The sequence below is a fragment of the Natator depressus genome, chromosome 12 (assembly GCF_965152275.1).
Source record: "Natator depressus isolate rNatDep1 chromosome 12, rNatDep2.hap1, whole genome shotgun sequence".
NCBI classification, from domain to species: Eukaryota; Metazoa; Chordata; order Testudines; family Cheloniidae; genus Natator; species Natator depressus.
This window is the reverse complement of record NC_134245.1, coordinates 11,353,331-11,378,478: the sequence shown is the minus strand read 5'-3', so window position 1 is coordinate 11,378,478 and position 25,148 is coordinate 11,353,331. Positions and strand designations below refer to the sequence as shown.

General features: G+C 39.4%; 1 protein-coding gene and 1 long non-coding RNA gene across 3 annotated transcripts in view; one reads left to right on the top strand and one right to left on the bottom strand.

Annotated features, from left to right (window-relative positions):
- NFATC3 (nuclear factor of activated T cells 3) overlaps nucleotides 1-25,148 on the top strand; it is a 140,048-nt gene that overhangs the window by 69,011 nt on the left and 45,889 nt on the right. For both annotated transcript variants that reach the window (XM_074968584.1, XM_074968583.1), the window contains exons 4-6: nucleotides 22,416-22,615; nucleotides 23,717-23,889; nucleotides 24,737-24,877. In XM_074968584.1, coding sequence (XP_074824685.1) covers nucleotides 22,416-22,615; nucleotides 23,717-23,889; nucleotides 24,737-24,877 — 514 coding nt within the window. The remainder of the gene's footprint in view (nucleotides 1-22,415; nucleotides 22,616-23,716; nucleotides 23,890-24,736; nucleotides 24,878-25,148) is intronic.
- Nucleotides 1-25,148, bottom strand: part of LOC141996508 (uncharacterized) — a 38,342-nt gene that overhangs the window by 5,127 nt on the left and 8,067 nt on the right. Inside the window, exons 2-3 of the long non-coding RNA XR_012641552.1 lie at nucleotides 19,057-19,144; nucleotides 18,424-18,525 (exon numbers count right to left, since the gene is read on the bottom strand). This is a non-coding gene — a long non-coding RNA (uncharacterized LOC141996508). The remainder of the gene's footprint in view (nucleotides 1-18,423; nucleotides 18,526-19,056; nucleotides 19,145-25,148) is intronic.

Here is a 25,148-nt window from a genome sequence, read left to right as displayed (position 1 = left end):
GTACTCTGCCTGTCACTAGGAAACTAAGCCTCTGACAAATTTGGCATCATCTGTCATGAGCATGTTTAATCAGCTTATCGTTTCCAATGTGTGGGGAAGCTAAACAAATTGAAGTCTCACTTTGCTGGATCACTAAATGGACTTTCATGCTTTAAAAGGACATGAATAAATTTTATTTTTATTTAGGAGTTTCTGCAATGAAATTCTGTCGTTTTGGCCATTCTGATAGCAAGATTTTTTTTATTATCTGCTACAAAGTATCAGCCTTTTAAATCTCAGCTTGATATGGGTATGTTCCAGTTTAAACTGTAAATCAAAATAATTTGTCTTAAAGGCTCTCCCTTTTTTTCAGATTTGAGAAAATGTTATGAGTTTTTAATAAAGGAGGAATAAATAACTTACCATAATTCCTGTTTATGGCTTGGTTGCCATATTAAAATAACTAGCTAAACTATAGTTACCACATTTAGTAAACTTAAGTTTCTATATGAGTACCGATTGTTTCAGTGGAATAGTAGTGTTTTTTAAATAAAATTTTATGAATAGTGAGATTCACTGATGAATTGTCATAACTTCACTGATGTGTTCCTCAAGATCTGCTTAATGTTTTAAAATCTGAATAAAATGGTAGAAATTGTGGCAATCATATTGGCCCGTTCGCCTGAGGATATATGCCCACTATCTGTTATACAGAAACTTAGAAACTGTTATGGGATCCTTGGTTGCTCTCAGGTGACTTGGCCTTTTCCCATCTGAGTTTGCATAGAATCTTTTCTTTCTGATGTGACCCTAAGCACAATCATCCATGCCTCTGTCATTTCCAGAATGAATTTACTGCAGCATGTGGTTTCACCAGAAAACCTCTTTAAAGCTCATTTGGTGAAACACTTGCACTTAATTTTGCAGGGAGCATGTTGCGTCTGTACTTTTAAAACTATGCTTCACTATCAGTCTGTATGGAGTTCTTTGTTTGGGTTTGGGGATTGGTTGCAGGGAGGGGGTGTGTGAGAAAGAGAGAAGTTTTAGATCTGGTCTGAACACAAAGTTGCACCAGTTTAATGAAAGGTTTGATTTTTGTATTGATTTAGTTAAACGGATGCAACTTTGCATGGATATGCTTTTAGATTGGTTTAAACCAATCTTATATTGGTTTAGCTTGTGCCAGACTTGTATCCAAATTTTGTTTTCAGTGTGCTGCAGATTTTTGCTTGAAAAATGTGTGTTGTAAGCTGTCAGGAGAAAGCTGGAGATATTGATAGCTGGAGAGGAGGCAGTTGGCACTCTCATCACGTAGGAAGATGGTGTGGAAGTTGGTTTTGTTTTTGTTTTTCATATGCAGGAGACATCACTGGAAACTTTGGTTGGGGAAGAATCCCCTCACTGTTTTTGCCAGGTGGGGGACTGTATTCCTCATTAGTCCCTCTCCAGTAGCCTTCACAACAAATAGGTGCCCATTTGCACCTGGCTCCTCTACATCAAGTAATTCTAAATAACGATATTATCCTGATGTTCTGGCTAAAATGGTCAACAGTAAAATAGTTAATATTGATCTTTAAATTATTAGCATTAGGCTTTAGCCTTGATACCTGATAAAGATGATTTGGGTTTCTGAGACTTTTTTCACTTGAGATTTTTTAGCGAAAAACATGGAAATTGTCATACTGATGTAGACCAATATCTTGTTTACAACACTGCTCAGTACCAGCTGCTTCACAGGAAAAAACTTGGAATAGGCAGATGCCGCATAACCTGTCCTCAGGGAAAGCCGCCTTTTAAGCTTTGTTTGCTTGCACCCAACCTACCATGTGTTTTTAATATGGCTAAATGTAAGTGTATACATCTAAGAACATAGAATGTAGGCTGTACTTACAGGGTGGGGAGGGGGACTCATCTTGGGAAGATAGTGACTGAGAAGAAAAATTGGGGGCTCCTGGTGTATTACCAGCTGAACGTAAGCTCCCAGTGCAATGCTCTGGCCAAAAGGGCTCATGTGATTCTTGGGTGTATAAACAGGGGAGTTTCGAGCGGGAATAGATTATTTTAACTTACATATTTGGCATTGGTGCAACTGCTGATGGAATACAATATCCAGTTCCGGTATCAACGGTTCAGGAAGGATGTTGATAAATTGGAGAGGGTTCAGAGAAGAGCCATGAGAATGATTAAAGAATTAGGAAACTTGCCTTAGATTGAGTTTTGTGAGTCTCTCATTATATTTAGTGTAACAGAGAAGTTAAGGGTGACTTGATTGTAGTCTAAGTACCTACATGGGGAACAAATATTTGATGATCTCTTCAGTTTAGCAGAATAAGATATATAACATGATCCAGTGGCTGGGAGTTGAAGCTACACACATTGAGACTGGAAAGAAGGCGTAAATTTTTAACGGTGAGGGTAATTAACCATTGGAACAATTTATCAAGGTTTGTGGTGGATTCTCTATCACTAGGAAACTTTAATTTAAAGTTGGATGCTTTAAATATATGCTCTAGGAATTATTTTGGGGAAGTTCTATGGCCTGTATCACACAGGAAGTAGGATGAGATGATCACAATGGTCCCTGCTGGCCTTGGAATCTATGAATTTATGAACTCCCAGTAGTTAATGGTTAGCTTATGGCCCTAAGTTTTTCAAGGGTTTGTCCCTTCCAAAGCCTTGATCTTTTATTATTTTTACTATTTACTGCTTTGGATATTCATTACCCATATAAATGTTTGATCTTTTTTTGAATCATGTTAAGATCTCAAATTAAGTGATGTACTGTAGTAATGTGAGCCATAGGTTAATTGTGTTGTGTGGAAAAAGTACTTCCTTTCATTTTTTGTTCCTTTCGCTCTCATTGTGTGGTTGAACAGAATTTCTTGTTTTACCTGTTCTTGTTTGTTGTTTTGTATGCATTCGTCTTCTCTCATTTAATATGCCATTGTTTTCTAATGTAGTCAAGGTGCGAATGGTGTAGACTTCTTCCTCCCAGTCAACTTCTTCTCTGTCAGGGTATTGTAGGGTTGTAGACTCTGCATTTTCAGACCTTCCAATAGGAAGAACCCCTCTGACTATCTTTTCCCACTCTCTAGCTCCTAGGAAATGGCCAGCCAGTAGTAACTATTACGTTTACTGAAAGAACAGTTATTTACCTCACAGTAACTGTGATTCTTAGAGATATGTTGTCTGTCTAGATCCACTCGGGGTGCACATGACCCTGTAAATGTGAGATCAGATTCTTTTAGCCAGAAGTGTCCATTGGGGCTGTACTGGCACCTTAGATGTCCTTGTGGGCTCTTCCCCCCCCCCCCCCCCCCAGTTCTCCAAGGGTGTAAATGGGACAGCAGGCCAACTTGTCCCTCATTTCCTTTCTGAATATATAATCAATAGGGTATAGGACTTCCTAGTAGCAGGGAAGACGTGAATCATGGAATCTACATAGACAGCACATTACAAAGAACTAAAATTACTGTAGGTGCCCTGGCAATGTTTGAAATATAGGGGTGCTTCTTAGCAAAGTTGCCAAAGATGCCTGAGCTTTAATCTGCAAAGGTGGCTCTAGCTGTCTTATATAGCAGGATCTGTTCCAAATAGATACCCATTATTTAGGCAGTCTTTGGGTGGATATTTCCTGAATTATACCCATCTGCAAATGCTACAGGTAGTTTGGGGGAACTCTTGAAAGACCTTGTTCTGTCAAGGCAATATGAAAGAGTTACACAGGTCAAGGATCTTCAGTTTAGCTTCCATTTGGTTTGAGTGGGCATTGAGGAAGAAAACTGGTAGGTGAATCAGCGGATTTAAGTGAAAATCAGAAAACTTTTGGCAAGAACTTGGAGTAAGGATTAAGAGTCACTTTTGTCTTTATGAAACACTCTATATATAAGATGGACCAGCCATGAGGGCCTGAATTTTTCCCTGCCCTTTGAGCTGATGTTATAGCAACTAAGGAGGCAGTCTTTATAGATAATGAACCGGTTGCTAGGATCCCAAGAAGTGGTCCAGTTAAGCCATGTAATTAACTGTTGAGGCCCAAAGAAGAAGGGGGTTCCCTGATTGTAGAAACAGTTGAATTAGGCCCTTGAGGAATCTAGCAACTGTGGGGTGGGAAAATGTGACCCTGAATAGGAGGAGAATATGCAGACATTGCTGCTAATACACTTTTAAGGAGCAGATGGATAGCCCCGAGTACTTTCTGGATCACCTGGTATCTCTAATAGCAAGAATTGGGGCTTTCAGGGCGGGGAGGGATAGCTCAGTGGTTTGAGCATTGGCCTGCTAAACCCAGGGTTGTGAGTTCAATTCTTGAGGGGGCCATTTAGGGATCTGAGGCAAAAATTGTGGATTGGTCCTGCTTTGAGTAGGGGGTTGGACTAGATGACCTCCTGAGGTCCCTTCCAACCCTGATATTCTATGACTTTGGTGAAAGGAGGTCTGTCTCGTATTATGCCACATGGCTTCCTGGACTTACAGAACATCATGTGCCAAGCTTCACCTTCAGCCTCTTCAGAGATGGTTAAAATCAATGTATCAAGCAGAAAGACCCACAAAAAGTTCAAGGCATCTGGTTTGCTTCACCATCCACTACCAGGACTATTGTAATGGGTGCCTCGAAACAGGACTGGGAAGCACACCTAGAACATCTTTAGACACAAGGTCTGTGGTCCTCCATGGACACTCATCTAGGCAAATGTGGTAGAACTTAAAGTTATATGTTTAGCATTCAGAGCGTTCCTGCTTCTCTGAAAAGGGACCATCATTCAAGTCCTGCCAGATGACACTACAGCATTATACTATATCAACTGACAAAGGGGGAGCAAGATCGTCCCCTCTCTGTCAGGAAGCTATTCATCTATGGGATTGATGCAACATCAGAGTAATCTCTTAGCTCTTCTCTCAGCAGATGCTTAGAACAATTTAACAGATCAGCAGAAAGTTCTTTTCCAGCTACAAATGGACCTTCAAAGACTGTCTTCAATCAAGTTTTTCTAAAATGAGGTATTCTTGTCATAGATTTCTGTGCCACCAACTTGAACAAGTGTGACATATTTTCTTCCAAAGAAGACAAATGCTCAGCCTCCTTTTCAGATGCATTCCTGATGCAGTGGAATAGGAAAGTGTATGATTCCCATCAGTGTCATTACTTTTCTAATGACTCTAGCAACTGAGACTGGACCAAGCCCTCCCTGTTCAGTACAGAAACATCAGTTCTGAATCACCCACTCTGATGCTAACTGCACATTATTTTTTCAGATCTTCTGGGCACTATTTCACAAAATCAGTCTGATCTCTCACCTCGACTTACCATCTCTCTATCAGACAGCATGGGTGCCAGCTGGCTAAGGGCCATAGACAGAATTTTATAGAAATAAAAGATATTTTGATATAGAGCAGAGAGGCTAACACAGAGCCAAATGGAAATGTGTTTTTTGCTTTGGGTCACTCAGCGTCACTTTACCCCTTAGAGACAATTATTCTTGTTGTTTTGGGCTACTTAATGTCCTTGAAGCACCAGGCCTTTCATATCAGTCAGGTTTCTTTAGCTGCAATATCTGCCAATTCAATATCAACTGGATTTTTTTTCGCCAAGTTGTCTGACTTACTGAAGGGTCAGATCTACTTTTCCACCAGAAAAGGAAACTACTTCTTTTTGAGACCTAAATGTAATAATACCCTGCTGAAACTCATTTGAACTGATAGCATCATGTTCCTTGTTTCCCATCCTTATCAAGACAGTGTTTTTGGTAGCTATTATCTGTGCTCAAAGGATGAACAAGAGTTAGGTATTGACAGATCCCCCTTAATTTATTTTTCACAAAAATGATGTGTCTCAAACCTCACCTGCAGTAGTCTGACTTTCACCTGAATCAAAACATATACCTCCTACTAGTGTTCTTTCCAAAATCTCATTTGAATCCGGGGAAGCAAAACTCTCTCTACATTGGATGTCTTGAATGCTTTCCTACTACCTCTGTAGAAGATGACCTTTTCAAAAGCCCTTTTAAGGGCAGCGAATTGGAGCTTGATTATTCCCTAGTCACAGCTACTGGGTCTGATGCTTGCAGTCTTTAAGTAGGACTCCTGGCACTCACCCTCTCAGGGAGATATCTGCTTGCCAGTCACCTACAGAGGGATCCATGTGTACAAATACTTAAACAAGAAAAAGCAGTTACTTTACCATATCTGTGGTTCTCTGAGAAGTTTTGTCCACGTGGATCCCATGACCTGCCCTCCTTCCTCACTACGCAGAGTCCTGTGGACTTAAAATTCTGTATTGGCTAAAGAACTCTGAGGAAGTTGGGCCTGCTCTGCCCCTTATGCTGGTGGAAGAGGCAGCACAAGGGAATGCAGGGCGCAACTGACCAGAAGAATTTTATCTTGTGTGCATAGGGCGTATGCACACCTAGAGTGGACTGCATGTGGACAAGATATCTTGAATGGCCAGAGTTAAGGTAAGGTACATAACAATTTTTGTAAAAACAAGTGATTTTAAATCATCTTAATTTTAAATAGCTTAGTCCTGATTATCAGAGGGGTAGTAGTGTTAGTCTGGAACTGTAAAAGCGGCAAAGAGTCCTGTGGCACCTGATAGACTAACAGACTTATTGGAGCATAAGCTTTCGTGGGTGAATACCCACTTCTTCAGATGCATGTAGTGGAAATGTCCAGAGGCAGGTATAAATATGCAAGGAAGAATCAGGCTAGGGATAATGAGGTTAGTTCAATCAGGTAGGATGAGGCCGCCTTCTAGCAGTTGAGGTGTGAACACCAAGGGAGGAGAAACTGCTTTTGTAGTTGGCCGGTCATTCACCGTCTTTGTTTAAACCTGAGCTGATGGTGTCAAATTTGCAAATGAACTGAAGCTCAGCAGTTTCTCTTTGAAGTCTGGTCCTGAAGTTTTTTTGCTGTAGGATGGCTACCTTTAAATCTGCTATTGTGTGTCCAGGGAGATTGAAGTGTTCTCCTACAGGTTTTTGTATATTGCCATTCCTAATATCTGATTTGTATCCATTTATCCCTTTAAGAAGGGACTGTCCAGTTTGGCCGATGTACATAGCAGAGGGGCATTGCTGGCACATGATGGCATTATAATGATGTTTACCAAAAATAGATTTTCAAACTGTCTGTCTAAAAATCCCTCCCACTTTCAATTGCTAAGCTTTCATGTCTTAATTTCACTAGTTTCTTCAATCACATAGGCTTCCAGGGTAAACCAGATTTGAATTTCTGTGTTTAAAAAAAAGAGAGAGAGAGAGAGAATATGCTTTTTAAACCAACCCTTCTCCCAAATAATGGAAAACTCCCTAAGCTTACCTTTCAGGCTTTCTTTATCACTGACGGTAAAAAATTATTATTTTTTTTTATTTTTGAGGTGCTTAAGAGCACAAAGGCCACTTCACACAGATTCCTTGTGGTGCTTATGCACAGCTGCCTCTTTACTAATGCCCTTTTCATATTAACCCTTTACAAGATGATGTTAGAGAGACTAGGTAGGTGAGGTGATATCTTTTATTGTGCCAAATTCTGTTGGTGGAAAAAAGTTTTGAGCTTATAAAGATATCACCTCACCCACCTTGTATTGCTAATATCTTGGTACCAACACTGCTGCAACAGCATTGCATACAAGATGTTATGAAAGTCTAGGAAACCTCCATTGAAATATTAGGTATGTTTACTATGAGCTGCTTATAATTTTTCAGCCCAGGTGGGTAACTTACATAATACTCCAGCAATCACTTCCCCCCCATTTCATCAACTGAAAAACTTGTAGCATTGGTCATCTTCTTATAGGGACACTGGCATCATTGAATTGTAAAGCTTGCATTCTTTTGGTCTTCGTTCACTTCAGTTACCCCACATATTTTTGCCCCTGACAAGTTTAGTGATATTACAGGATTGTAATACTCTTACTTTTAGGGAGGTCTGTTTGCTTGCAAAAGCTTGTCTTTCTAATCAGCCTACTTTTGTGATCTAGTAATGCCATGAGCAATTAATCTGGTAAAACAAAAAGAGCACTGAGGTGTCAATGGAATCTCTGTCTTCAGTTAGAAAGTCTAGGAAAGAAGGTGCGTAAAAGGCAGGAGTGATTCTTAACATGAACTGGTTAAAATAGAGTACTTTGGGAAGTTTGCCTGCATGTGTCAGTGTTTCTTAATGAACTCTCAAAGTAATAGAAGACTTCAGCTTGCAAAAACAGCTTAATTTTTTCTACTTGAATAACTGGGGTTTGAGTTTTGAGTTCTTTTTAACTTGTCTTATTTTCCCAACTGGTGGCTATTAATGCTAGGTTAGTAAGCATAAGTCTCACTTTAAAAGGTGAGAACTGATTTTACAAGCCTTAGCATAAGTAACTTTGAATTTCAGCAGTGCAGTACACCTTTGTCTATTAGCTTAAATGTTTGTTCTCAAATTTTAAAATGTGAAAGGCTGGGCATGTTCAGTTCCAACATAAATGTAATATTATGTTGGCTTTAATAAACTGCTAGTGACTGATTCTTTACTAGAAACCAGACTTCTGTAATTACAGAAAATCAGAACATACCAAATTATATTACTGTTAACCTATTATGAAGCACTAGTTTTCTATATAAGTAGAATTATTGTAGGGCACTCATCTCAAATTTTGAGGTAGATCTTGTAAGGAAATTCAATTTAATTAAATAAAGAAATGAAACATTTACCTGCCTTATCCACCAGAATCAGTTCATAGGAATTAATGTAAAGCATAGTTGAAACACAAATATTCATTTCGTTTTAATTAAATTTGTAAAATAAGACTTCTGGGTATTGGTTGCAAAATATGAATTCTACCAACAAGTTTATTGATTTTTTTTTAAAAGCCTTTCCCATAGATCATGAACTTCAATCGTTGCAGTCTTCTCTTCGATCAAACTGCAATTTATACAGCCCCGTGTATTGTAGGATTCTTCATGTTAAAATAAATGTTTCAGTCTATAGTAGAATTGTAGCTTGCAGAATGTAAAATGTTACTTTCTGATCTTTGTACTTCTTTCTTTATAGATGGAATTCATGTGTATTCTAGTACCACACAAGTTTTCAGGGAAGACTTGAAAAGATTTGCAAAGTCTTAATATTGATGTTAGTAATAAACTGGTGAAAATTGTGAATCACAATTTTAGCATAGTCTCCATGCATACAGAAGTTATCCACGTATAATTCAGTAGTACAGCTCGAACTGTTTGGAGTGAAGCTGTTCTAGCTTATCCTGTAGTGACCTTCCGTCTTTAGCCTTCCAGCTTTAGTTTAACTTACGCATGCACTGACCTTTGCTATGGAAACGATACAGAAACACAAAAGCAACTTGGCTGAGTTTCCTCCACAAAGCAGTGGGTGGTGTATCACACTATACTGTTACCAGAGGAGGGTTTTTAGAGGTCAGTAGTGACAGTGTGCAGTAACTTGTTCATTATTTACAACACACTGCTCATTAGCCTGGGGAAGGGGGTATATGGAAATTTATTATAACAAGCTTACTTCTCTACTATGAATATATATATGCTTAGAGAGAGAGAGAGATGACTAGAACCGATGCTGACAAATTTTTTTTTAATACCACCCTGTGTAATATTACACGTCAATCTCCCCTTCACTCAACCACCAGTTTAAATTAATGTCTCTTTGTAATGGACATGTGGTTGAGTCTTGGGCAGGCTCATTGGTATTAATGTCAGTAGTTTAATATAACTGAGACTTCATCATGGTGACTGTACTGCACTTACTAGTATGTTGTATAAAGCTTTGTCTACCGAATCTGTCAGTATTAAATTTAACAATGTCCTTATTTGTGTTTTTTTCCTCCTGACTGCTTTTTTGGAGAAGGGTAAATAAAATAAATTCATTAATATTTAGTTACAAGTTTGGGGCTGTTAAGCAACATTACTGTACATAGGTTTATTTGCTTTAGGTTTCAAAAACTTGTCAGAACCCATTGTGTCAGAACAGGAGATTATTGCTCAGCTACTTGTGAAATTTTTAAGGAAGTAAAATTGATTTATTTTTTTACTAGAATAAAGAACCCACTTTTTCATTCAGAGACATGTATTTTTTTCCTTCAGAAGTTGTGGTAGTGACATTTTAATGCTGAATTGACTCTGAACACAGAGGACTTCACTATTCACAGAGCAGGTGTCACAGGGATAGTGGCAGTGCACACTCTGAATAGTGCCTCACCTTTGAGCTAATGGGAACTACAGTCCCCTTCCTAGGAGTTAAAAAGGGTAATTAATATTCTTTGATCCATAATCTTTGGTATGGAGCGCATGTGGAAGGAGTCCAGCCTTCTTCCTTATAATACAAAAAAGTGTTGCATTTGTAGTGAGGCATTGCATTACAGAGCATTTTTCTACTGTTAGCAAACAGTTGAACACAACTACAGTTAATGAAATGGAGTCCTCCAGACCCCAGGCAAATTGACTGCATATCCCAGTTGTTTCCTGTTCTCTGCAGATAGTATGGGATCATGGGATGGACTGTCTTCAACTATTTGTTTGTACTGTGGCCAACAAAATGAGGCCTCTTAGCACTACTGTAATATAAGTAAACTGTATCATAATGCATATACACAAAGGAAGATACTACCACAGCTACGACCATTGAAGGCACCTTCAACTTTGTCACTGCCTGATGTTCGAGTGCCCCACTTTGCAACCTTAACTTGCTTTAAAACAAACTATGTCAAAATTTGAGTTAAGGTTGAAAGTAAAAATCAGTAACCTCAGTGTAACCACATTTGAATTTTCTTGATTTTGTTTTTTTTTTGGGGTGGGGGGGAGGAATGGATAATTAGAGGGTTGTTTTAACTGTTTTTGTATGTTTTAACTATGCATTTCCATAGCCTAACGTGTTTAGATGCCTTAAAAAAGAAATCCAAACAACCTTAACTCTCCTCTATAATAATGCCAGGCAATAACCGTACATTTATGATTAAGGCATTTTAGTCTTTGTGGATCCACATTAGCGTTTCATGTTGTTACTGCAGGACAGAATTAAAGTTGTTTGGGTGCCTTAAATTTGCATTGCTTTATCTTCTTCTTTGAGTAGTGTTCCTGTAGGTGCTCTACACCCCCTGCATCTTTGATTGGACGTTTCTCATAGCAGTGTCCATTTGGCCCGCACATGCATGTTAGTTAATCTCATTCCCTGTGCCATTGTTGTTTAGCACTGCGCAGCTGAACGACCCTTAGTTTCTTCTCAACCACCTCTGGCAGTTGTCCTGTTGAGATTTTCTCAACTTTATCCTCATTTCTTTTTAATAATTAGTCATATTACTATCAGTTTCATTAGTTAGTAATAGTATAGCTGCTGCTTTGAAATTTTTTTCAGTTCACCAAATGAAGGAAGGAAAAGCCCCAGGTAAAGATGAACTGACACTCGAAATAAGAGCTGGAGGCCAAGACCTTTGGGAAACCCTTACTCAGAGGTTTAGCCGTTACTTGGAAATGCAGAAGATACCATCTAGCTGGAAGGAGTCCAACACCCTCCTGCTGTACAAGAAGGGAAATTGTGAAGATCTGAAGACCTATTGTCCAATATGCCTGCTCTCACATGTCTACAAGCTGTTCACCAAAATATTAACAAATTGACTCTGAGTCTGCACAAGCAGCAGCCAAGAGAGCAGGCAGGCTTTCAAAGGAATTTCAGCACAATGGACCATATTTTCACTATAATCCAGCTATTGGGACACTCAAGGGAATACATATTTTCTTTATGTATTGCCTTCATCGACTATGAAAAAGCGTTCGACAGCATAGATCTCAATGCAGTGTTGAAACTACTAAAGGAAGCTAATTCTGACTGCACTACAGATATAACTTAATATGATAGCCCCCACCCCCTTCGCATCCCAGTTAAGAAAGGTGTGAAACAGGGAGACACGGTTTCACCGAACCTCTTCACAGCCTGTCTTGAAATGGTAATGAAGCGGATGAATTGGAAGGGTGGAATCAGCATCAATGGAGAGCAGTTAAACCATCTCAGATTTGCAGACGATATTGTGTTGATCGCCGAAAATATTATCAAACTACAGAAAATGCTGTGAGAACTCCACATAAGAAGTAGCTAAGTCGGACTGAAAATTAATCCCTCCAAAACATAATATATGCAGTTTGATACCTTGCCAAAAGCCCAGATAACAATTAAGGAAGAACAAATAGAAGAAGTTGAGTAATATATCTGTTTGGGCCAAGAAATTTAACGTGCGCCATTATCAGGAAGGTGAACTCTCGCAGAGAAAGAAAGCAGGTTGGTGCGCATTCAGTTCCGTCAAGAATGTCCTCCAAGGAAAAATCAACAAGGCAACACGCGCCAGCCTCTTCAACTCTACAGTACTGCCAGCAATGTTGTATGGCAGCGAAACGTGGATGCTGATGAAGACAGAAGAGCAGCAACTGTCCGTCATGGAGAGGGCAATGGAAAGAAGAATTCTGGGAATTTCAATCTGCGACCGAGTCCCCAGTGAAGTGATCAGACAGCAGAGTGGAGTGCAGGATGTTGTTGCGATGAGCCGGGCATATAGCAAGGCTCACTGACAGTCGATGGACCACAGCTGTCTCTGAGTGGGACCCATGGGAACTGAAACGACCACTCGGCCGACCTCCAAAGAGATGGAAAGATTTTATTATGAAAAGACATGGCCACACATGGAAAAGGAAGGCCAGGTTATGAGAAGAATGGAAGACATGTGTGATCGGTGCAATCTATATGAGGGCTGAAGGACCAATCGATCAAGGTGATTTGCCTGTGTGTTACTTTAGTTACTGATCTAGGAAGAATTCAACCTCCAGAGTCTATCAATCCATCTGGAAAGTTCCTTTCACCTAGTGCAGATTCCAGATTGTAAAGTTGTTCTATCCTGGGATTGCTGATGATATACCCTTCCTTTGTATGGGCTTTAACAAGGACCTAGAGCCTTGATTACCTTAAGCTCAAGGTACTTTATTTCCAGACTTTGAAATTTGCCTTCTCGTTCATATGTACTCAAATTCCTCAGAGCAGTTTCATGGTTCATAGTGGTTTTATAAAGGCATTGTGCAAACTGTATCCAAGTTACCACATTCATTTTCAGACTTTCAAGACGGTTCTTGTTACCAATGTAAATATCGGTTTAAAAAGTTAACTGGATAACTTTTATATATAATTAAAAATTATATTGTTTAATCATTAACCGTGGTCACTCCGGCACCAGGTGGTGGGCTAGATTCCCACTGGGGCTGGGGCCGCTCTGCCCAGCCTGCCAAGGACAGGGCTGGGGTCCCGCTGGCTTGCCGCAGAAGGGGCTGCTCCGGCCTTCCTGCTCCGGATCCCGCCTGCCCATGTGTCGAGGATGGGGTCCCTCTGGCCAGCCGGTGCTGCTCCTTGTAAGGAATCTTTTTGTCAAACATTTCCTGAATCTTTTTTGTTGTCGAGCATACTTGCTGACAGGTATTTTGAAATAAATTGCCAAAATAATTGAAATTGGTATGATTATATTGTTTTGACTAATAAAATATTCAGAATTTTAAAATATTGTGTATAGAACTTTAATTCTTTGGTGCAGAATTCTCCCAGGAGTAATTATAGACAGATATATACCAAATATCTGGCACAACCAGGTACTGTGGGAAGGCACATTCTTCAAGAGGTTGTCCTTATAGATCTGCTTAATCACTCATGCGAGCTGCAGTTAATTCCTCTTAATGGAAGAGGCTCTTACTGGCTGAGTTGTGACCAGTTCAGTCTCTTCTGAACCAGTTGTTTCTAATGACTTGACTTTCTCAGCATGTGGAGCTGCTTCACAGTTGAAGCACTCCAAAAAGCTGAAAGGGTGGGGACGAGAATCAGTGTCTTTGTCTTTTTTTAAAAAAAAAATACATTTAAGGTTTTACATCCTCAACTAGGACCCTCAATAGATTAAAGAAATTCATGTGTCTTTGGCATGGAAAATAAGAGGTGGTATGGACTGAAATTCTGTCTTCAGCCATACTGTGTTATAGCTAGTGTCCTATATATAAGGGGAACCTTGTTACTAGTAGTGAAAGCAACACGTGGGCATTCAGACCCAAAGGATGCCAGAGTATTTTTTTTGGTTTTGTATGTTTCAAACTCTTAATGGATACAGGTTACATCTTGTATCATCTTCCAGTTTGCTTCCAACAGGGAGGTTAGGGACAATCTTTGATTCATCCATTACTGGTTCCTCCTCAGAGGACACTATCTTTGCTTTCAGAGGCTTAAAGTCTAAAAGCTTCAGGGTTGACCTTGGGTTGACCTAATGTATTTTGGGATGGGATCTGGCTTTTCCTAGGATTCTAAAATGCAGAAGTCCCATCTTGAGGTCAAGGGTGACTCCTAACCTCATATTGAAGAGCGCTCATTCATCTTTGTTTGCTGCTTCAGGTCTCAGCTATTCAAGTCTGTTTTGGTTGGTGTCTTTACCTTTGGCCATCCCCCTTTCATTGGGATCCTGTGCTACCACAGGGCCCTTTTCTTTATGGGACTTATGAACCATGGCTTATTTGGGAATAATTTAGTAGTACCCAACCATTTAGGCCTTGATTCCATAAGTCTTTTTAAGCTACTGGTCTTTTACGGTAGTTGATACTCATTTCTGTTGTAATATATTTGTGCAACTTTGCATTTTGTATAAACATTAGGAATTATACTGTTAGCTGAATCTGTTACAACATTCACAGTCCAACTTTAGTTATTTACATGTGGTGTTTCTGCATTTCAGTGCCCCATTGTTCTTATACCTCTGCTTCCTAAGTGTGTATTTAGGATTGTTACTGTTTGTGAGGAAAATCAAAATTTATTTCCCTAAAGAAGAAAATGTAATGAGGCAGCCAGCAAATAACAGCAATTTTTGCTATCTCTGTGGTGTTGCTGAGAACTCCTGCTCAAACAAGTTGTTGTGTGTGAAGTAAATGGCTCTCTCAGTAAGAAATCTTCTTGACTTTGTTTTTTCCATTTGATAGCCAAAGATCATGAGTTTTCAGGTGATGCAGGACACACACACAAACTTTAGTCAAACTTTTATATGGCATATTAGATTTTTTCATAACCCAGGGCTCTCATTGTGAGGGCTCTTGATTCCCCCTCCCCACCTCTTGATTTAAAAACATGTTTCTGGTCCTTAAAATTGTGGGGGGAGACCTTGTGTCATAAATATAAAGGGAAGGGTAACCACCTTTCTGTATCAAGTGCTATAAAATCCCTCCTGGTCAGACAAAACCCTTTCACCTGTAAAGGGTTAAGAAGCTAAGATAACCTCACTGGCACCTGACCAAAATGACCAATGAGGAGACAAGATACTTTCAAATCTGGAGGGCAGGGAACAAAGGGTTCATCTGTCTGTGTGATGCTTCTGCTGGGAACAGATCAGGAATGCAGCCTTACAACTGTTAGTAAGTAAGCTAGCTAGAAATGCATTATTTTCTTTTGTTTAATGGCTGGTAAAATAAGCTGTGCTGGATGGAATGTATATTCTTGTTTTTGAGTCTTTGTAACTCAAGGTTTTGCCTAGAGGGATTCTCTGTTTTGAATCTGATTACCCTGTAAGATATTTACCATCCTGATTTTACAGAGGTGATTCTTTTACCTTTTCTTTAATTAAAATTCTTCTTTTAAGAACCTGATTGCTTTTTTCATTGTTCTTAAGATCCAAGGGTCTGGGTCTGTGTTCACCTGTACAAATTGGTGAGGATTCTTATCAAGCCTTCCCCAGGAAAGGAGGTGTAGGGCTTGGGGAGATATTTTGGGGGAAGACGTCTCCAAGTGGGCTCTTTCCTTGGTCTTTGTTTAACATGCTTGGTGGTGGCAGCATAGGGTTCAAGGACAAGGCAAAGTTTGTACCTTGGGGAAGTTTTTAACCTAAGCTGGTAAGAATAAGCTTAGGAGATCTTTCATGCAGGTCCCCACATCTGTACCATAGAGTTCAGAGTGGGGAAGGAACCTTGACACCTTATGAGAATGTGAACTGAGTATAAACCCACCTTGACTCTTCAGACATCCTGAAGGAGTAGTTCTAAGAAGTGCAAACCACCCTTTTCTTTTCAGTCAAGGCCCTGTGGACTCTGCAGTTCCATGGAATTGATCCAGTATGCCAGAATTCAGCTTTTCTTGTTTGAGGAGTATCCCTGTGGGTGCTCCACTTTAGGTGTCTTGACACCCGCTCTTGTAATCGGAGATTTGTGGTGGCAGTGCCCGGTTGGGCCGTGCACACGTCATAGCCATCTTGCACTGCTCTGAGCATTTACATAGTGGTCCACAGCCAACTGTGTCCCTGTTACTTCTCTACCGCCTTTGGCTTGAGTTAGAGTAATCATCAGCACCCTTTCTTACCTCAGATAAGATTAATAGTAGATAGTTCATAGTTATTCTTGATAGTGTTAGCTTAGTTGTGGTTAGCTACCCTATCCCCTTGCCTACTATAATTTCTTTTATTTCTTCATTCAAAAAAAAATTTTTTTTCCCTTTTATCTTCCCTATCCACCCCTGTTTCTTTGACAGGTACACAGCTATAGTCTCAAACAGGGCTTATCCCTGTCTTTTTCTCTGAGACCAACTTTCTCAGGAATGCCTGGCTCACCTGGCTTTAAATGCTGCCTGACTTGCAGACTCTCTGTATCGGTCTCTGATGGCCATGCACAGTGTGTCTGAGACCCACATTACTCAAAAGTGCCCACCCTGCAGAAAGCTGGCACCCAGGGCAAGAAAAGCCTGAGATCTCCAACTGAAGTTCCTCATGATGGAGAAAACCCTCAGGCCAGTCTCTGATCCTGTGTCCAGGACACCCCCTCACCAATGGTCACCAGTAGCAGCTTCTGACAGGGGTTCTGCTCCAACAACAGCTGTCAAGGAGCCTGTTCCAACAAAGGCTACCAAAAAGCAATCCCTGAACCAAGAATTGCCTAAAAGAAACTATCTCCAACTGAAAAATCTGCCCTGGTACCGACAACACCAGGAACACCTGGTACTGAGAGTTCCCGAAGAGCTAAAGACCCTGTGCGGCCAAGCTCAAATGGAGGTTCACATAGTAAAGTGAAACCTTCCAGCTTGGCACCCACGGAGCTGAAGAAAACCTCTGCATGGAGTAGTACAGTGGTGCCACCTGCTGTACCCATGCCACACAGCTTCAGTACTGGTGAGTGGAGTACCTAAATCTTCAGTACCGGTGAGTGGAGACCCATCACAGATCTACGCAAACTCAACAAATTTGTAAGAACACAACATTTCAGAATGGTGACTCTAAACACAATAATTCTGGCCCTAGAGAAGGGAGATTGGCCCTTGACTTCCAGGATGCATATTTTCATATTACCATACACTGGCCACACAAAAGATTCCTGAGATTCACCCTAGGGAAACAACATTCCAATACAGACTACTACCTTTCAGCCTGTCCTCTGCTCCGAGAATCTTCTCCAAAGTTCTTGCTGTCGTTGCAGCTCACTTCCGCAGACACGGAGTAATGATATTTCCATACTTAGACGACTGCCTCATAAGGGCACCAACATGGCAAGAAGCAATAAATGCCATCCAGAGCACGGTAACTCTTTTTTTTCATGAGCCTAGGGTTGCAGATAAATGTGCAAAAGTCCACACTGGTTCCTGTACAAAAGTTGGAATTCATAGGAGCCCGTCTCAACTGTCTGTCAGCAATAGCAACACTACCCCAATAACTTCCTCACTCTAGTCAATCTAATTTCAACAGTGATGGACAGCCCACAAACATCCACCAAAATGTGTTTACATCTCTTGGGGCATATGTCGGCAACAAAATTAGTTGTCAAACATGCCAGACTCCACCTGAGATGCTTGCAGGCCTGGCTTTGAACAGTATATGTGCCACTCAGACACTCTCTCAACAGACACCTCACAGTGCCACACAGAGTAAAAGACTCTCTAACATGGTGGACACAACCAAAGAACGTCTGTTCAGGAGTCCCTTTCCAGCAAAGAACTCCAACCATGATAATCACGACAGACGCTTCCCTAATAGGGTAGGGGGCACACCTACTCAACAATACGGTCCAAGGCTGCTGGTCCTCACCAGAGTCCAACCTGCACATAAACTTACTGGAGCTAAGGGTAGTCTAAAATGCATGCAACACTTTCTCCCTCTAATCAAGAACAATGCCATCAAGATCCTCACGGACAATAGAGCATGCATGTTTTACATAAGCCACTCAGTGGGAGCATGATCATACTCCAGGGCGGAATTGAGACACCACTCCCTAGGCAATGCTCACCTCATTAAAATGGGAGGCACCACAGATGTATGCATTTTCCTCCAACCCCACCCCTAAGCAGAGGCATTCACAAGATCAAACAGGACAAATCCATGGTCATTCTTACAGCACCTATGTGACCAGACAAACATGGTTCCCATACCTGCTTCAGATTGCAGTGAAACCGCCTCGAACCCTTCCCTTAGTACCTCACCTTCTGTATCAAGATGTGGGATGCATCCGTCATCCCAATCTCACAGTACTCCACCTCAAGGCCTGGTTACTCCATGGCTTACTGGGGTTGAGGAGGCCTGTTCTGAGAAAGTAAGATATATATTACTGAACAAGTACAAGAAAGACAGACATATATCCATAAGTGGAAATGATTCTGTATCTGGTGCCAAGATAAACCTCTTTTACCACAATCTTCTCCCCTACCGAGGATCCTGAACTATATACTAGGACTCCATCAGAGTACACTTGGCTGCTGTTACCTCCTTTCACAACAAGGTGGATGAGGGTTACCATATTTGCTCACCCAACGATTAAACGCTTCCTTAAAGTAATTGAAAACACTTATTCCACAAGAAAAAACCCTATATCCATGTGGGACCTCAACCTTGTTCTATGTGGACTCATCAGAAAGCTGTTTGAACCCCTTGCAACCTGCTCTTTTTTGCACTTATCCATGAAGGTGGCTGTCCTCCAGACAAGTAGGAGAATTAGGTGCCCTAATGGAACACCCACTTTATCTTTAAAGAATGTTGTATAAGGTAACCCTACGACCGCATCCCAAGTTCCTCCCCAGTCACCTCCCCCTTTCATTTGAACCAACCCATTTTCTTACCTGTGTTTTATCCAAAGCCATATGCAGATGGGAGGGAGGCAGGCCTCACTCCACACATTGGACGTTCACAGAGCATTAGCTTTCTACACTGAAAGAACAAAAACTTATAGAAAATCACTGAGACTGTTTCCATAACAGAGCACTCAATGGGTCAAACCATCTCAAAAGAGAGACTATCCAAATAGATATTAGGATGTATCCATTTATGCTACCAAAAACCACAATCTACAACCTCCAGTGGGAGTTCACGCACACTCCACCAGAGCACAGGCAACATCCATGGCCTTTCTCAACGATGTCCCTATCACTGATATCCGCAGAGCATCAACCTGGACATCAGTCCATACATTTACGAAACACTGTTTTCTAGAGCAACAATCTGCATCAGGTGTTCACTTTGGGCTCACAGTGTTATCCACCATCAATAACGCACCTCTTAATCCCCTCCCTTCCATTGAGGGGCACTGCTCAATAATCACCTAAAGTGGAGCACCCCCAGGGACACTCCTCGAAGAAGAGGAGAAGGTTATTCACCTTGTGCAGTAACTGAGGTTCTTCGAGATGGTTGTCACTGTGGATGCTCCACTACTTCCCTCCTCACCTCTACTTCAGAGTTTGATGTAGATTCTTTGGGGTAGAGAAGGAACAGGGAGACAATTGGCTGCACCTGCTATGTAAATCTTTTGGAATGGTGTGAGATTGCTACCACGTGTGCGCAGCCCAGCCCAGCCCAGCCCAGCCCAACCCAACCAGGCACTGCTACCACAAATCTCTAATTACAAGCATAGGGTGTCAAGACACCTGAAGTAGAGCACCCACGTGAACAACCGTCTCGAAGAATCTCAGTTACTGCACAAGGTGACAGAGTCCTGTGGCACCTTATAGACTAGCAGACGTTTTGGAGCATAAGCTTTTGTGCATCCGATGAAGTGCTTATGCTCCAATACGTCTGTTAGTCTGTAAGGTGCCACAGGACTCTTTGCTGCTTTTACAGAGCCAGACTAACATGGCTACCGTTCTGATACTTTGCACAAGGTGAGTAACCTTCTCTTTCCTCCCATGGAAACTGCCATTTTCCTGTAGCCAGTTACACAGCACCTTTTGTCTCCCTGCCAGACCTGCCTGCAGTTGTCTCTTGCACTGTTTTCCCCGCAAAGGGAAATTAAATTTACAATACATGCTTCCAGAACTGTTCCACACAACAGGTAGCAGCCAACCTCCCTTTCTTCCCTCTTTTGTGCACGAAGCCTAACTTTTCCCTATGGCAGACTCCTACCAAAACACACGCCAGAATGCTTGCCAGCTATTTTTCTATTTCACAGGAGTAGTGATTGCTGGCAGAGGATGACCAGGCGTATATAATCCCATTACAAGGAAGCACTGAGGCATTTGAAAACGAAGAAAGAAACCTATTGAATTCTTCATACAAAAGCTTATGGGTTTACAAAATCAGACTGTCTTATTAAATGTCAATTCTGTAAACCTGAAAGTTCTCCAGGCACCATATTTTGTGTCAATATGAATGATGGCCTCATAATTGATGAAACTGATGAGTACTCTGAGACACAAGATGTAATATAACTGCAGTTCAATTTGAGAACTGTAAATCCAATGGAATTTGTATATAGGTGCTAGGTCCGGTTTCTGCCATATTGGTAAATGGAGGGGAGGCTATAGCTAAATGAGAGGATTTTTTGTTGGACGGGGGAATGGTGTAGAGAAAAGCTGAGAACCACTGCCATAAGGATTAAAATTTGTTTGAGGTAGTGCAATGCTATAAGTTCTCCAGATTTTATGGTCTCTTTAATTTAAAGTGGTTTCAGAGTAGCAGCCGTTAGTCTGTATCCACAAAAAGAGAGTGTGTTTGTGGCACCTTAGAGACTAACAAATTTATTTGAGCATAAGCTTTCATAAGCTACAGCTCACTTCATCTGTATTTTTCACTGCATGCATCCGATGAAATGAGCTATGCTCAAATAAATTTTAGTCTCTAAGGTGCCACAAATACTCCTTTTCTTTTTAGTTTAAACTGTTTAGGTTTAGAGTCCAGATTTTTTTTAAGTATGGCTAACTCTTTGAATTCACGTTCCTAATTTTTTCAGGCACTAAAACAAAAGGATGGGGTTGATCCTTGTGGTTACATTTTCAAAACACAGGTTTTGCTTATTGCTGATGTAAAGCAGTAAATTTAACCTTTGGAGAAAACACTTTTTTTTTCTAAATGTGGCAACCATATGCAACAAAAATTCGTTTTAAATTCAAAATTATTAGTATCATTGTAGTTGCAAATAGAAAGAAAGATACACAGGAAGAATTTACTACTTTAAATGTTTTCTGTGCTTGAAAACATTCAATTGTCAACGTCCCTTCACAGTTAAATCTTCTATACATATGTTTACTACTACATGTTGTAGAATTAGATAAATTAATGAAAATAAACTGGTTTATAATATTGAATCAATTTTTTGAAAATGAAATGCTAAGAACAGTGTCTTTGGTATAGAAGTTACATAGGAAAAATGATAAAATTCTTACTTGTTGGAATAGCTTCAATTATCTGAAATATCTAACTATGAAAATGTTTAATTTTGCATTTTCTGCTATGGAAGTAATAGGTTAATTTTGACAATACTAATTCATAAGTGTAGAGAATTTTATTTGCTTTTAAAATTCAAAAGTTGTAGAAACTCGCTAATAAACTATTAAACTGAAGAAACTCCAAAATCATAATTTGCTTCTTAATATTTTTCTAAGAAAATTCAAAATGAATTAAGGTGCTTTAAATCCTCCCATTCATTCTAAGGGCTTGTCTAGATGGGGACACTCAGGAAAATTAATCTGGATTAACCAAAGGTGTGAATTTAAAGTGGATTAGGTACACACACAGGTTTAATGTGGTTTATGTTCTTATTCAGAATTGCAGAGGCCTTCATTTGACTTAGTGTTTTTCATTTTGGAAATGAATTAAGGCTAATTTAATTCTGAATAAGAATGTCCGCGTGGGGGTTTAATGCAATTTGACTAATCCACTTTAAATTCACACTTTTGGTTAATTTGGATTAATTTTCTAAGTGTGTCAATGTAGACAAGCCCTAACAAACTTCTTTGTAATATTTGTTCTCCTAATCTGTCCTGAAGGACAAGCAATCTACACATGGTTTGCTGCTTGTAGAATCGTTTGTGATGCCATGTCAGAGACTGAAAAAGTTTCAAGGTCTGTCAATAAACATTAATAGCTTAATATTTTTCCTTTTATAATTCTGTGTTTATATATACAAATAAAAATGTAATTTGACTCAAAAATACGAACACCATAAAATCCAGTTAAAGCTTTAGAATTGTATCTATTTTTTTATCAGCTCATAGGCTACAGCGAGAAGCCAGTAAACCTACAGATGTTCATTGGAACAGCAGATGATCGCTACTTACGACCTCATGCATTCTACCAGGTGCACCGAATCACTGGGAAAACGGTTGCTACTGCTAGCCAAGAGATAATAATTGCCAGCACAAAAGTACTGGAAATTCCACTTCTTCCTGAAAATAATATGTCAGCCAGGTGTGTAGAAGCATTTCTCCCAAACTAGCAAGTTAATCATTTGTGTATTCCTTTCAAAGCAATACAAGGTTGAAAATGTTTTGTTTTGTTTAAGGTAACTTGACACAGCCCTAATTGCTTTGATTTTTAATTGTGTACTGTATGTAGTGTCTAAGGGTTTTTCCTGCCAGCGAGCTTTTAAAAAAAAAATGCTTTTTGCTACCTGTGGTTGGATTATTATCCCAACTTTTCTTCAGACCTCTGTGCAAAATCTGAAATGGAATGATTATGTACTATTTTAATGAACAAAGGGGGACCTGTTAGCCCATCTAAAATGCTACACCATACTACTTAGAAGCCAAGTGAGCACCATAAATTGTTTCTTACATGAATCAAGTTCAGTGTATATACTGATTTGGCTAAACATGCGTATAATTTTTCAGTATGAGTAAGAATACTTTTTTTAATGCTGGGGGTTTTTAGAAGAAAAATGGGGACTACTATATAATGCAGCAACAGAGTTTATTTATTTATGGGTTTTAATGTATATAACTTTATTTTAATTTTTCCATAAAATCCCTTCTGTAGTCTTCCACAGTTGTTGTCCCATAACAGTGCAGTGCAATATCTCTCACCCTATTATTTAGTTGACTATATAACCGTTGTCCCAAATAAACAATAATTGCTATTTTGGAATCTCAGAAAGTTTTGTTAGGACAGTTGGTTGCAGGTTTGATCATTTTATGACACTGTTTCCCATGCAGAATTGTACATGGTTGTCACTTCTGAGCGACTTGTTTCAAAACTGTCATCAGGAAGACAATATTGTAATACAAATAATTGATCTTTTTACTTTTAAAAAGTCACATCCTCAGTCCTCTAAAGTTCCCAAAATGTAACTTTACAGCTGAAATCCATAGTTTCCTTTTTTGCCCTAATTTAAAACCATATAGTAGCAGCTATCTAAGTTAGTGGCACAGAGCAAAATTGAGTTATTTTTAGTTCTAATTTAACAAGAGAGTTAAACTGAGACCCTTAGGATATGTTTTTGATCATTTTAGTAATATTTGACTACTTTTTCTCCATCTGTCTTCTAATCCTTCTTCTCCCTTTGTCTTCCAGTATTGATTGTGCAGGTATTTTGAAACTCCGCAATTCAGATATAGAGCTCCGTAAAGGAGAGACAGATATTGGAAGAAAGAATACCAGAGTGCGACTTGTGTTTCGTGTTCATATCCCACAGCCTGGTGGAAAAGTGTTGTCTCTACAGATTGCTTCCATACCTGTTGAATGCTGTAAGTTTTGTAACAATTAGTCTCTTGCACACATTTAAAATCTCTTAATTACAGTTGCAATAGCTTTCATTTCCATGTCTCAGTAGAATTTTTGGCAGAAGAATCCACTGGGATATTATGGCTGTGAAATTATTTTTTAAACTCTGTGCATTTACTGTAAAACCTGTCTATTACTAACTGAAGATACTTGGAGAGTACTTGGAATGTGATAGATTTAAATGTAAAATTAAAGTATTAAAATTTCCTTAAAAGCTTTTCAGTATGTTAAATTGTGTTAATAAAGAAATTAACATTAAATAAGTGGAAGTTTATGAAGAGCAAAATTTGTACTTAATGCACTTTTTCATGTAAAAAGTAATAATCATGTTTTTGCATAGGAGCAGCAGTATTCATTTTGGGTTTTATGTAACCTAATACTTTACTTTATTACTAATACTATAATTTATATATTTAAAAGTCAAAGCATTTATTTTTGGAAAAAATGCTAATAAATGGTTTCAGTTGGCAGATTCTACATCCTTACTAGAGACTACGTAGCAGCGTTTCTAATTCAACAGTTCAAGTTCTTTGTGGTATTCATTTGTAAACTACAGGTATGGGAATACCAAAATGGGTCATATAAAGAATCTTAAGTAGTTTTTGCTAATAATTCTTTTGACCTTAAAATAATTCAGAAATACTTTAGAGTTCACTAAACTGAAAAGTGAATCCAATGTATGCAGTTAACCTGTTGCAAAGTTTCATGCTTGCTTACTGTATCAGCCTTAATTTAGTAATTTCTGTTTGACTCAAAATATGAAAGTAGTGAAACTTTTTTTTTTCCTTTTTCAACCCTTTTTAAAAATAGCTCAGCGATCTGCTCAAGAACTTCCTCAGATAGAAAAATACAGCATCAACAGTTGTTCAGTAAATGGAGGCCATGAAATGGTTATGACTGGATCTAATTTTCTTCCAGAATCAAAAATTATATTTCTTGAAAAAGGACAAGGTAAGTTACCTTTTTTAGTTTTGAAAAGAACTGCTGGAATTATGAATGTTTCAGTGGTAAATACATTAAAACCATTACAACTTGTAATCTCAATTTGATCAGTGATCTGTGTTCTGTGGGTTAGCTGCTATAAATGAAAATAGTACAGTTGCTGTCTCAGGAAGATAATTACAAACCGACTAGTCCCTCACTGAAAACTTGGAACTGTAGAGAAAGTGCTGCTTATACATTGCATTCCCCTTCTCTTGTGTTTTACTAGAAAAAAATTTTG